The 13,950-nt window shown below is 39.0% G+C and overlaps 1 protein-coding gene across 2 annotated transcripts in view; it reads left to right on the top strand.

Moving 5' to 3' along the window:
- Positions 1 to 13,950, top strand: part of HYDIN (HYDIN axonemal central pair apparatus protein) — a 516,844-nt gene that overhangs the window by 92,912 nt on the left and 409,982 nt on the right. For both annotated transcript variants that reach the window (XM_071209089.1, XM_058279757.2), the window contains exon 5: positions 1,906 to 2,040. In XM_071209089.1, coding sequence (XP_071065190.1) covers positions 1,906 to 2,040 — 135 coding nt within the window. The remainder of the gene's footprint in view (positions 1 to 1,905; positions 2,041 to 13,950) is intronic.

Raw genomic sequence — 13,950 nt, 5'->3', positions numbered from 1 at the left:
CGGCTTAAGACTTAAGCATCAAACTCCAACATCAAAATTCCAACAGTCAGAACCCTTAACTCTGTCCTTTGCCACGCCTTTTATCTGTGAGTTGCCACACCCTAATGACGTGGACCAATCAAAGCCCTAATCATAACTCAGTCATGCCCAGGTTACAGATCAGATTACAAACATAACCCAATATCTATTTTTAGAATTCATAACCATATCAAACTGCTACAGCAGTCTTGTTCTTAGGTGAGTTACTCCCAAGGCCATCATTCTAAGGGGTCTAGGGAAGCCTGAATCTCTACTGCTTTAGCCCATGGACTTGTAAGGAACCACTGGGACAGATTCGGAGTGCAGAGAAATGCTTTATGTGCCTTTCATCTTTCATCTGCTTTCTTTTTGGCATGGAGTTCAAAAGACAGTACCTGTTTGGTCATTAAATCTTTGTCTCTCTTACACACATGGGTGAGAGTAAGTCATGAACACTCCATAAACGACAGTACAGTTTTTCTTGGGAGGAATTACAAGAATCCAGGCTAGAGAAGACTAACCTGGGCTCAGAAGCCAGGTGTGCCATTTCCCATCTTGAAAACTTGGGCAAGTCACTTTGTTTCTGTAAGTCATGGGGATAATAATAGTCCCCATTTAATGGGTTGCTTTGCATTTTAAATGAGATAATGATTTAAAGGACTTAGCCCAGTGCCTTGGCATATAGTAAGCATTAAACCAATATTGTTATTGTTATTATTAGGGTTGTTTTCCTTTCTTCTCTGTAAGCCACAATTATGCTTTCATTAAAAATATTTCCAACAAGCTTACGTAGTATAATATACTTCAGCACATCATAAATGCCACTGCATGCTCCCCTTACAAGCAAAGACATTTTTATTCCTATCAGATTTGCACATACCTCTTCCTTACCTCCCCACTCTCTATTCTTAAGAACTCTGTTTTCCTATATTTCTTTTTCCCTTTCCCAACTGGATTATACCCTTGAGAGGTTGCGGTAGTCTTTTTTTCTCATTTTTTCACCTGAGACTTCTAGGTAATGTTTTCTAAATAACACTCTGCAGTCCCTTTGTGCCTTAAAAAAAAAAATCCTCCCCATTTTCTTGTGTCCCTGGACTCTCCACTTCCCACCACCCTCATCATACTTCCCACCACCCTCTTCCCCTAATTGCATTCCTTTTATTGCTTAAGCTATCTGAGACAGATAGTGATACTTAGCTCTGGGTGAGGCAAGCTGAGCAGGGAAATAAGACTTCATAAGAATGAAACTGTTTGAAGCTGCCCTGAGACTGGCCTCAGGGAGTTCTTGCTCCTTGGTGGTGTTCAGTTCTGACACCTCCACGGAGAGGCAGGGTAGAGTCAGGCCAGGCCTTGCCTCCCAGCCTCAGTGATTGGTAGACCTGTACCACTTTGAGCAAGTATCTATTTCTTCACCTTTGGAAGGGGAGTTGTAATGAAGGGCAGAGGTGAGCATAAGGGTTAAATGGCAAATTGTGTACCGTGGTCCTTGGAGGATTGCTTCTCCCAGAGCAGGTCTCACATGTTGGGAAATACAGCTTAACTCACTATCTGGGTGCGGCGTTTGGCTCATTAACTTAGTCTTTGAGGGTAGTCACATTAAATAAAATGAACAAAGGCTTGCAATAATAGTAAAAATGAGTAATAGTAATAATGCTAATAGAAATTAAAGCTAAAATGTACTGAGCACTTCCTTTGTGTGGCACTGAGTGGTGGGCCATACTGTCATCTCCCTTCACAGTTGAGGAAGCTGAAGTTCAGACTTGACCAGCAGACCTGGCTAGTGAGTAGTAGACAGAGATTTCAGTCTATGTCTAATTCCAAAGCCTGCACTTGTCCTTCTGCTTTTCCACATACATAGTGTCCATCATTATGCATTGTTTCCTGCAGGTTCCTAGGATGGTGAAAATTGTTGAGGAAAGTTCACCTTATTTTAAAGTGATCAACCCCAAAGATATTGGCCACAAAGTCGCTCCAGGAGTGCCATCCACATTCCGAATCCTCTTCTCTCCGGAGGAGAACAAGGTAGTTGCAGCACTGGCAAGAAATTTGTGCTGGTCCATGCTTGGTTGAATACTGGTCACCAGCAGTTTGCAATTCTAATTGTTCGCAGAAACAGTGGCGATGGTGGGAGGATGGGTGGCACGGATGAGAGGAGGTGATGGTGTTGCCAAACAGTGTTGAGGGCTTATATGGGAGCTTTAAGAATCCAGGGTGCAAAGAAAGGTAATTCCCCTGAAGACTCCCTCCCCACCCCAGCATATTTACATTTGATGATCCTGCTGGAGGGATGCCAAGAAGGAAAAGGTGTGGTCAGCAGTGAGCTGAGACACAGGGTAAAGATTATGGCTTACTGGAAGTTTGGGAATGCTAAGTGGTGATATCTTTCCTTCTCAGATTCTAACTAGTTTGGGCAAGAGATCCAAGACGCACATATTGATCACAGTATCACCCTCATTGATGGCAGGAATGTGGCCAGGCCTCAGATGGGGCATCCTCCTGTCCCCAGTGGCTGGTGGATACCTGGTCCTTGGTGAAGGGCCGACCTAGCCTCCAGTGCCGGGTGCCACAAGTGGAGAAGCCGGACCCGGTGGCAGAGACCTGCCTGTGCTGCTTAACCCCTGTCTGCACAGAAACAGCCGAGCTGTTTGAAAAAAAAAAAAAAAAAAGGTATATAGGGATCTAGCACATTCCCAGACTCTCCTCATCTTAGAAACTCTAGTGCTTCCTCAGGGCAGGTCAGGAGGGGAAGGAGAACTGAGGGTACAGGCCTCGTCTCCAGCCCTCTGCTGGGGTTGTTTTTACTATGGGCTGAAGTGGAGACTTGTGGGGAGGAGGAAAGGGATTTGTCTGCATGATCATAGGAGCAAGGACAGAAAACAAGGCTTAAATAGGCCTAACAAAATACTCTGTGAGAGTATATATAATGCTAGTGGTTGGCATGATTTTCTGTCTGGAGCCATTGTGGTTAGAATGAGCAGAGCACAGTGGGGTCAGAGAGCATTGGTTTTGATCCCTGCTCTGCCACCACTGGTATTTATTAGCTGCTTTTATTGTTACCACGATTCCTGCTGCTCTTGCTACTGTTACTACTTTTCTGGAGAGCAGGGGTAGAGATTTTAATGTGGCCTGCCAAGCATGTGTCACTGTAGTGGGTGATTAAAAGTCCCATTATATTAATACTGCTGTGATTATTTTGCCACTTTGTGGTCTTACTATTTATTTCTCAGGTAGGGTTTATGGAGCAGTAATTCTCTTTGGGGTGATACTAAGATAAATAGTCCTGGAAGTAGGGCTTTTTGTTATATGTTGTTCTGGCCCTCGTTTTTTGTGGGTTTTTTTTTTCCTCACTCAAGGCTGTCTCTGTCTCAAAAAGAATGGTACTAGGGTTTAGTTTGAGCATCAAATTCCTACACTGTCATTTCTGTAGGAAGCTGATTATAAGGATTTGAGCAGCTCAAAATACTAGGAGTGCTCGATTTGAGGAGTTGGCTTTCCTTAATTGTCCTCTGTGCTAGAGAAAATATGTCTTCTGTTGGATAAGCGTTGTTCTCCCCTTCAGGGGTAGAAATGCTCCATGCCATGATAGGGGTGTGGGTTAAGTGGATGACTTCATTTGTCAAAATTGTGATTTAATAGTTACATGGTCCAACATATATAAATTTTACCTAGAAACTGTAAAAAATAACCACAATAGAGGGGGCATGGGTGGAGGTATAGATGAAACCAGAAAGACAACATGTTAATAACTGGCGAATCCGGGTGATAAGTACACTGGGGTTTGTTATATTATTCTTGTTTACTTATATATGTCTTAAATTTTCCATAATCAGATGGTAAAAGATACAGAAACTTTTAAAAACTTCTTACCTATAAAGCAAATAAAACTGAAATGTATTTTAGGTATATTCATATTTACTTTGTAAATGTGAAATGCTAACATTCCCACTGAGGATTATTACTTGGCTATATTTTGTGGCTACTGATCTTACTTCTAGCTTTTTCATTCCATTGTACCATTCCATTTATCCAACATTGCATGTCTATTGTGAAGCCCCTAATTTAAAAAAATTAACCAAGTTAAGTGTTGATATGCTATTTCTTCTAAATATTTGAAAGTAATCAAAGGCTCCAAGCATGGAAGAGGAGACACACAGAGACACTAACAGTTTCCAATGAGAATTTCAACTATCAGATTTTGGATACATTGATATTTTGTGTTGGGCTTGGACTCTAAGATATAATATAATTGATGGAATTCACTTTTCTAAAGATGGAGTTGTCTTCTCCTTTTGCTGACTGTCTAAGACTGATGGGTATTTGGGGAAGCCCTGCTGCTAGTTTTGGTTACCTGCAAAGATCCTGTCCATGTGCTCCTTCAGCAGGAACCTGCTGTCAGTAGTTTTTCCAGGCATCTCCATCCCCCCTTAACTGGTCGAAATCCCAGAGACACACACAGGATGACAGACTAGAGTTAGGCGTGCTGTCTTCAGTGCTGCCCCAGAATGTAGCGGAGGAGTAACTAGAGCCAGATTTATTTTAGGAAAATAAAAGTCAGTCATTTCACTAAGTGTCACTTTTTCTTCAGTTGACCAAATTGATAGCCAGAGTACATAAGTATTTTTTCTTCCTTATCCCCTGCTGATCTGAGAACACTCCATTCTCTTTTACCCTCCTCACATCTGGAGGGTGAGATATGCAAATTGCAGCATGCCACAACTTAATAAGCCAGTCCCCTTTCAATTGGATTTTCAGCACCCATATATATTAGCATGTCGAAGATGATAATACAATTAACATTTTTTTTTCCTGTCATCTACTAATCTGGCTTCCTGGCAATTTAACTTGTTAAGAATACCAACTACCCAGATAACAGGTGCAGTAAATTCACTTCAACTTCCTTTATCTCTTCTTCTCATGTAGGCTTTTTTTTAAAAAAGATGATGGATATGTTAAAAGAAATATGAAAAATATTAGGCTTTCATTAAAAAACAAAACAGCGTACTTACTTGGACTCAAGAAAGAATCTGTTTACAGTGGTGCTGCCCTATGGAAAGGACAGCAATGGCTTGAAGGAAGTGTGCAGTGATGCAATTTTTTGCTCAGTATGTTTTAGGAGAATATCCACTTTGTTGTCAAAATACTTTTCCTGATTTTTACTAAGAAATAATTTTTAAAAATGGCCTGAGAATAGAAAAATGTTAATATATTTTATATTATCTAGATTTGTAATAATGAACTATGTTGCCAGCATTTTGAATTAAAAAAAGGTATAAAAATTTCCAGTCATTCTCTGGATCTTTCTTGGTTCTTAAGCAAAAATAATGACAGGGTTTTTGTTCACTCTTTGCTGGAATCAGCCTCCCCCAGTTTAGTCTGGGTCACCCCTGTGACTCTAGTGCCTAGCACAGTGTCTGATATATTTTAATCATGCAGTAAATGTTTGTTGACTGAGATAAGTAAGTGAAAGTTAATCTCAAGAAAATATAAAGGAGGTTCTTCAGCTCAAGGATGAGCTCCAGATGATAGAAGTACAAAGGCACAATATCTTTTTGTTCCACGAATGCATTAGACATGAACTTTCTTTCTTGTCCTTTCAACCAGGTTGGAAAGATGCCCAGGAGTTCTTCTTTAAGAAGTTTTCTCTCTATTGCATTTCACATTTTTAGTGAGTCATATCACTTCTTTTTAGCTGTCTGGACTTAATAAATGTCATTTGATAGTAAGGCTAACAAGGATTTTAATAGTTCTTTTTATGATGAACTCTTGACAGTTTAGTACTCAGGTGAAGATATTAAAGTGAATAACATCCTTCCACTCTCAAAAAAAAAATTACAGGACACCTACTCTGTGCCAGGCCCAGTTCTATGAGGCAGGATCCAATGGAGATCAGAACAAGCTTTGGCATTCATGGGGCTTACAATTCTACAATGAATCAAACAAATATGTAATTTAATGTCAGGTATTGACATGACAGAGGATAGAGAGTAATGGAGGTCCCATTTTTTCTTTTCTTTCTTTCTGTTTTTTGTTTCGTTTTGTTTTGCATTTCATTATTTATTGAGATATTTAAGCTTCCACACTAAGTTTTTACAAGCTGGCACTGACAAATTATTTCTCCCACAGAACTATAACCACACATTTCCAGACAGTATAAATATATAGCTAAACTAGCATAAAATGCACATCACCATTTTATCGATTACATAGTAAAAAAAATCAAGTATCCAGATATTAAGTTACACAGCTCAGAAGGCATATAAAATATTAGATGTCTGCTGGATTCATTAGCAGAAAATACTTCTTTTTTTGCAAGAGGTTGGGAAGAAAAGGAAAAAAAAATCAAACTTCAAACAGAATAGCTGGTAAACAACTTCCAACAGATATGGAAAAAACTACAAGAATTTCAGAAATTCTCTTATGTTTTTTATAATGTAACCTTTTTTGTGATGTATGTATCTTCAAAAAAATATAATTTACAAAAATGATGGGGGTGGGGGTGGGAGTGGGTTATATGGAGAATCTCTTATGTTTTTTAAAGTAACATTCTATGTGATCTATTAACTAACTTTTTAAGATGTGTTAATAAAAATAAAAAATAAAAAATAAATTAAAAAAAGAATTATTTTAACTACCATAACAAAACATCTCTACCTTTTAAAAAAATTTACTAAACTGAAGAGCATATTCTACATGTTCTGTACAAGACAAAAGTAACATTTTACTAAATATATTTAATAACCGGTCTCCCATTCATTTGTCAGGCCCTCCTGGTTAAGTTGCACCCCAAAGTGCAAACATTAACATAACTGCAAAGCTTTTTTTTGTCTGGAGGCATTAAAGACATGTGCTTCTGTACAATGCAGACTTGCAATTTCTCTGAAATCGTAAGTTGAGATTTATAGATAGACATTAAATAATCACGATAAGACTTGGTAAAAATCCAAACAATATTCAATGGCTGCGCAAACCTGTTATGTACTGGTATGAATGTGTGAGATGTAAACACAAACTGAACAGACAAATAGTCTTTTAAGCCCACTTGCAGTGTTTGAGATGACTGAAGGAATAAACCATAAGGTCTAGAGTATCCAAGTTTCTGGGCTTCTAATTTCTATACGATACTAAAGATATACAAGTATTATGCTGGGTATTTTGGCACCTAATGTCTCAAAATTTCTTATATATTGATAAGATCATGTAATGGGAATAGCTTTAAGGAAGACTTATAACTCAATACTGCATGATTTCAGGAAAGATCAATTTGTACTAATGAGAAACTCGTTTTAAATGCTGACAAGCTAGAATCCAAATAGGCTGATTGTCCTTATGTTAATTTTTAAAGTACTTATCTTTTAGAGACATATAATGAATTATTTACAGATGTAATAATACGATGTAGGGTACTTGCTTCAGAATAACCCACTGGGGTGCAGGGGCAAGATAGATGAAGCAAGCTTAGAGGTGCAACCATAGAGGCTGCAATTCTGTCAGACTTGTAGCATGGTAAAACTGCTTTATAATACTCCTATGGAAGCATCATTAGACTTATTCACCAACATTAGAGGTCCTCTCTCAAGTTCCACTTCCATGGCAATACCTCAGGCACCCCAGTTTTACTGAATGTAACAGTTGTTTCTGTGACCGTTGGAGTTTTTGAAGCACAGTAGCATTTTAGAATAATACTTCTCCAAATACAAAAGTTTCTTGCTTTTAAAAGTTCCACACCACTTTTGTCTTATGAACTATACTGCATCTTCATATTTCATTCCACCTTTAGTCAATGCTAGGGCAATGAGCACTGGAGCTCTCCCAAGACTTGCAACATACTGAATAGCAATGCAGCAGCAGGTTCTTCATGAAACTTAATTTTCACAAGACTTAACCAATCATCAATAATCTGGTTAGATGATGGTGCACAATCATCAAAAGGCCAATCAAGAACATGGATGCCTTCTTTTTTCTATAACAGCTGTGTTGTAAGTTGTTTCACATGCTCTTTCTATTGTGGTAACTCCATACTTCTTAAGTTCAAGAATATGTTTGATATACTGGCCTGTCCTCCCCTATTACGCACTGCCTATGATCTCAAGAGACTCCTACTCCTCTATCTCCCCAGGATGGGAGTCCAACACGTTCCCACTCATTATGTGAGTCTCCATCTGATGCAATACACTATGACAAGATACATCTTACACACTCCCTAGAAGCCTACCCCAGGTGTAACCTGTCCCACGTGCCCTCCACATCCATCACCTTAATCCAGTAACCCTCCCCTGCCATATTTGCCAAAAGACCATTCCTAGCATTGTAGTTTCAACCACATACTGATAAATCCCCAGAGTTCCCCTGCTCCCTCCCCCAACCCTTGCCTGAGTTTTAATGAACCCTCCCCACCCTAGCCCCCCTCACAGACCAGCACCACCCAGCCCAATAACATCACTGCACCACTGTTTTGCCCATTCACTGCACCACTGCACACTTCCACCTTATCACAGGTTTTGCCCATATGGGGTTTGACTCAACCTTCTCCCTTTCTGTCACCTGTAAACCTTTCTTTCAGACTCTAGCTCTGTGAGCCTGCTCAATTTGCTTAATTCTCAGTGTTGTTGCAGGTAACTATAAATCTGGTCCTTCAATGAGTTAATCTTGGTGATTACCACATCCTGAGGGGAGAGGGAGGCAGGAATAGACTAATGAAACACAGGACATTTTGGGGACAATAGAATTGTTCTACATTATCCTGCAAAGATGGATATAGACCACATCAATCTTCATCAAAATCTATAAAAGTGTATGTTCCAAAATGTAAAACACAATGTAAATCATTGACCCTGGTTTGTAGCAATGCCTCAATATTTGTACATTAATTTTAACAAATGCACCATCCACATGTAAAATGTTATTAATAGGGGTAAAGGGGAAAGGGAGAGGACTTTGGGTATATGGGAATCACCTATATTCTGGATGTGACTTTTCTGTAACCTAAAGTTACTTTGAAGACAAAATGAAAAAATAAGACATGGGCGAACAAAGGGAAGCAAATGTCACTATAAATATAAGACAACAGATCTTACAGTGATGAAAGACATATGTTAAAATTTTAAGAAATTTTATGTTTTATATCATTTCAAACTTTTAAAAAAGTTTTCATATTGTATTCATTGTTTTAAAGAACATTTTATATCATTTTCCTACTAATTGTATTTAGTTATTATTAATATGTTGGCTTCAATTTTAAAGAAATTTTGAATCACAGTAGGGTTGCAACTGTGGCAAGGGAGGATCATTGGTGTGGGATGTCAGAGATGGGAGATGCATGGATGAAGGTTCACCTGGGCATACCTATAAGGCATATCAATCTTCAAGTGTTCATAGGGCATTGTCACAATGGGTGGAGACCACACAATAACCAAAGAAATATTGAATTTCCATCCTGGAGAGCTCTGCCACATTCTCTAATGGGACAGCAAGAATCCCCTGAGTACAGGAGCAGTGATTACTGAAGGAGGATGTTCCATTGACAGGTCCTTGATTGTGATAACTGTACTTATGAACCTTTACTTTTGAAATTGAAACTTAGCATAGTATCATAGGGTACCTACGTATTACCTCCTGAGAGCCTCCTCATTGTTCACATGTGGCCTCTCTCTAAGCCAAAACTCAGTATATAAATGTATTACCTTCCTTCCAGTAGGGACATGACTCCTGAGGATGAGCCTCTCTGGCACCAAGGGATTACTAGCAAGAACCAGCTAGCCATGCAACTGGAAAAAGACTTTGACCAAAAGGGGGAAAGGGTAAAGACAAATGAGTTTATATGGTTAAGAGGCTTCAAAGTGAATCAGGAGGTCATTTCAGAGGTTATGCTTTATACACGTCTCAGCAGGAACTCATTAACTGCCAAAGTAAATATTACCTCAAATAGCAGGGCTCCTGAGGACTCAGGAGACATCCAGACACGAAAGACAGGGTAGGCAGCTCATGAGTTTGGCACTCTGCCAGTGGACCCTACTTTGAAACTTATGCTTCCCAGTGTGATAGAGTTGGACTCAATTATGTTTTCCTTACACATGACTCTGCTGCCCTTCTATTTGAACCTATAGTTAGTACTAGAGTTGATAGTTCTGTGTCCAAGAGACTTAAATCTTTGGGCTCTCCATGTGCAAGCTGGGCCCTGAATCTCAACAGACATGCAACACCTACTCTCCAGTTCATTAGACTCACTCAGGATAACTAACAAGGAGATGATGACTGACAATGACCATCTCAAGGAACAGAGAGAGTCCACAACTGCAAGCAAGAAAGTCCCATCCATCTGCCCCATGGGATCTAGGCCCCCTCTCAATTAGAGGTGGAGTGGGCATCATCATCACAAAATCCTCAGGATTGGGGAATAGACGATGGACTTGAGTACACTTACACTTGTTCTACTGTAGACTCGTGATCCTAGCAATGGAAAAACTTTTATCATGGGTGTGGAGGCAGTGGCCACTAGAGGTTCTTAGGGAAGGGAGAGGGGAAAATAGGTGTAATTGGGGGGCATTTTTGGGACTTGGGAATTATCCTGAATGACATTGCAATGACAGATACAGGCCATTGTATATCTTGTAATAGCTTGCAAAAGTGTGCAGAAGACAGTGTAAACTTCAATGTAAACTATAATCATCACTTAGTGGCAATGCTCCAAGATGTGTTCATCAATTGTGACAAAAGTACCACACTAATGAAAGATGTTATTGATGTGGGAAAATGTGGGAGGACTAGGGAACAGAGCATTTGAGAATCCCCTATATTTTTTGTGTAACATTTATATAATCTAAGTTTCTTTTTAAAAAATTAAAAACTATAAAGTGTGTGTATATGTTTACTCACTGAAGATTATGGCCTAATCATACAGCTTGTCCAGGGCAGCAGCAGAACGGGCAGGTGGTGGTGGCTGCAGGGCTGGGGGTGGTGGTGGTAATCACAGGGCTGTGACGGTACAGGCAGCTGGTCCCATTTTCTTTTACTAGGAGGATCAGATGAGACTTCTCTGATGAGGTGATAAGAACTAAATCAAGCCATGTGAATTTATGAGGGAAGAGCAGTTTGGGGAGAGGAAACAGCAAGTGTATGGACCTAAGGCAGAAACATGCTCAAGGAAGTACAAGGCTGGAGCAGAAGTAGCTGCTGAAAAAAATGGTAGGAGATGAGGTAACAGAGGGCAAGATCATGAAGGATATAGTAAGTCATGCAAAATATGATAGGAAGCCACTGTTAAGTTAAATTTTTTTTATTATGGAAGCTTTCACACATATGTAAAATTAGACAGAACAGTATACTGAACTGCTGAAACCCAGCTTCAACAATTATCATTATATGACTAAGCTTTTTCATCTATCTTACCCCTACACATTGGTGGGTTATTTTGAAGCAAGTGCCCTACATTGTATTATTATATTTGTAAATAATTCATTATATATCTCTAAAAGATAAGTATTTTAAAAATTAACATAAGAACAACACCCTTATCACATCTAAAAATAAGCAATAATTCCTTAATGTCGTAAGTAATCAAATCAGTATTTGGATCACCCCAATTAAGCCATAAATGTTTTTGTTGTTGGTTTGTATAAATTGGGATCCAAAGGAAGTTTGCTGATTGTCTCACCATGGTATTGTTTAGAATGGTTCTTTGTCCCCTCTATTTCCTATAAACTGGTAGCTAGATCTAGAGGCTTAATTAGATATATGTTTGATTTCTTTCGGGGGGTGCTGGGCAAGGATCCTCCACATGCAGCAAGTTACTTCCTATTGCATTGTGTCAAGGGGCACACAAAAATGATTCTTTTCACTGCTATTATAAATGGAATTTTTTTCCTAACTTCCTTCTCAGATTGTACATTACTAGTGTCTTTTAAAGTCTATTTCATCTGATATAAGTATAGCTACTCTGGGTTGTTTTCTTTTTGTTTGTTTTGGGTTTTTTGTTTGGTTTTTGTTACTGCATGTATGGAATATCTTTTTCCAGCCTTTCACTTTTTTAAAAATTTAATTGCCTTTTGTTTTTGTTTTTTAAAGATACATAGATTGCATTTGGTGAATACATTTTGGAGCACTGCTGCACCCCATGGATTATAGTTTACATTGTAGTTTACACTCTCCCCCAGTATATTCAGTGGATATGGCAGGATATCAGTCTATTGGTATCTTTGGGTCTAAAGTGAGTCTCTTGAAGATAGCATAGACACAGCTCATATTTTCTTATCCATCAAAAGTCTGTGCCTTTTGATTGGAGAGTTTAATATTCAATGTTATTACTGTAAAGGCAATTCTTATTTCACCTATTTTAACCCTTGGGTTTTATATGTCATATTTTATTTTCACCACTCTTTCAAGATTTTTATTTACTTTTACTGATATACTTTTCATTTCTAGACTCTCTTCCAAGTCTCTCTCCTGTCTTTTCTTTTCAGGCTGTAGTGTTCCTTTTAGTATTTCCTGCAAGGCTGGTCTCATTATTATAAAGTCTCTCAGTTTCTGTGTATTTGTGATTATTCTAAATTTACCCTCATTTTTGAAAGACAGTCTTGCCAGATTTGAGATTCTTGGCTGCCAGTTTTTCTCTTGCAGTATCTTAAATGTATCATACCCCTGCATTCTAGGCTTCATGGTTTCTGATGAGAAATCGGCACTTAATCTTATTGGGTATCCCTTATATGTTATGCATTGCTTTTACCTTGCTGCTTTCAGAATTTTCTCTTTGTCATTGGCATGTGACATTTTGATTAGTAAGTGTCTCAGAGTTGGTCTATTTGTATTTATTCAGATGCTGGTCCATTGTGTTTCTTGGACACCAATATCTATGTCTTTTGATAGGATTAGGAAGTTTTCTACCATTATTTCTTTAAATATTCCTTCTGTCCCTTTTCCCTTCTTTTGCCCTTCTTGGACACCCATGACACATATGTTTGCATGTCCCTTGCCATCATTTAGCTCCCTGAGACCTTGTTCAATTTTTTCCATTCTTTTCTTCAGCTGTTCTTTTGTATGTTCACTTTCAGAAGCTACGTCTTCAAGCTCATTTATCCTTTCTTCTGCCTCCTTAAATCTGTTGTTATATGCCTCCAATGTATTTTTAATTTCATTTATTATGCCTTTCATTCCTATAAGATTTGCTGTTTTTCTATGTTTGCTTTCAGATACTTCTTTGTGCTCATCCACTGTCTTCTTAATATCCTTAATCTCTTTAGCCATCTCATTGAATTTATTAGGGAGATTTCTTTAAACATCTATGATTAGTTGTCTCAACTCCTTTATGTCATCTGCAGGCTTTTCATGTTCCTTTGACTGGGCCATATCTTTCTGTTTCTTGGTATGGATTGTAATTTTTTGTTGATATCTTGGCATCTGGCTTACTAGATGTATTTATTCTGGGTGCAGTTTCTCTCTTTAGTTTAGGGCTTTCTTGCCATTTCTTCCTTGCTGGTTGTGTAGTAGGAGCTGAGGATGTAGTGGGACTGTAAGTTGTGGAGGCTGAAGCTCTCTGCTCTCTGCATTGTCCCTGTAATTGATGAAGCTTCTCCCACCTTTCTCCTTTGCCAGGCATAGGGACAGAGTCACAGCTGTGTATAATAATCTAAGTTGTACAGTTCAAAACTATCTGTTGTTGCCCAGAGAGACTGATGAAGCTTCACACCTCTTACTCCCCTGCCTGGGGTGCAGATGGAACTGCAGATGTGGGCATCAGTCTATGCTGTGCTGGTCCAAGATGACTGCAGTTGCCCAGGTAGACTTCCAACTATTTAGTCACTGCCCCCCAAATGTACCTGCAATTACCTGGAGAGGCTGGTGCAGGTCCTGCCAGCTTCCTCCCTGCCAGAGGTGGGACTGAAGCCTAGTACTATCATCACTGTGATTTTCAGTCAGTCCACCTTCCCCACATGCTGGGGG

This window comes from Dasypus novemcinctus, chromosome 18, assembly GCF_030445035.2.
Source record: "Dasypus novemcinctus isolate mDasNov1 chromosome 18, mDasNov1.1.hap2, whole genome shotgun sequence".
In the NCBI taxonomy this organism is placed as follows: domain Eukaryota; kingdom Metazoa; phylum Chordata; class Mammalia; order Cingulata; family Dasypodidae; genus Dasypus; species Dasypus novemcinctus.
The sequence above is the reverse complement of the archived record's forward strand: the minus strand, read 5'-3'. Positions and strand labels throughout refer to the sequence as shown.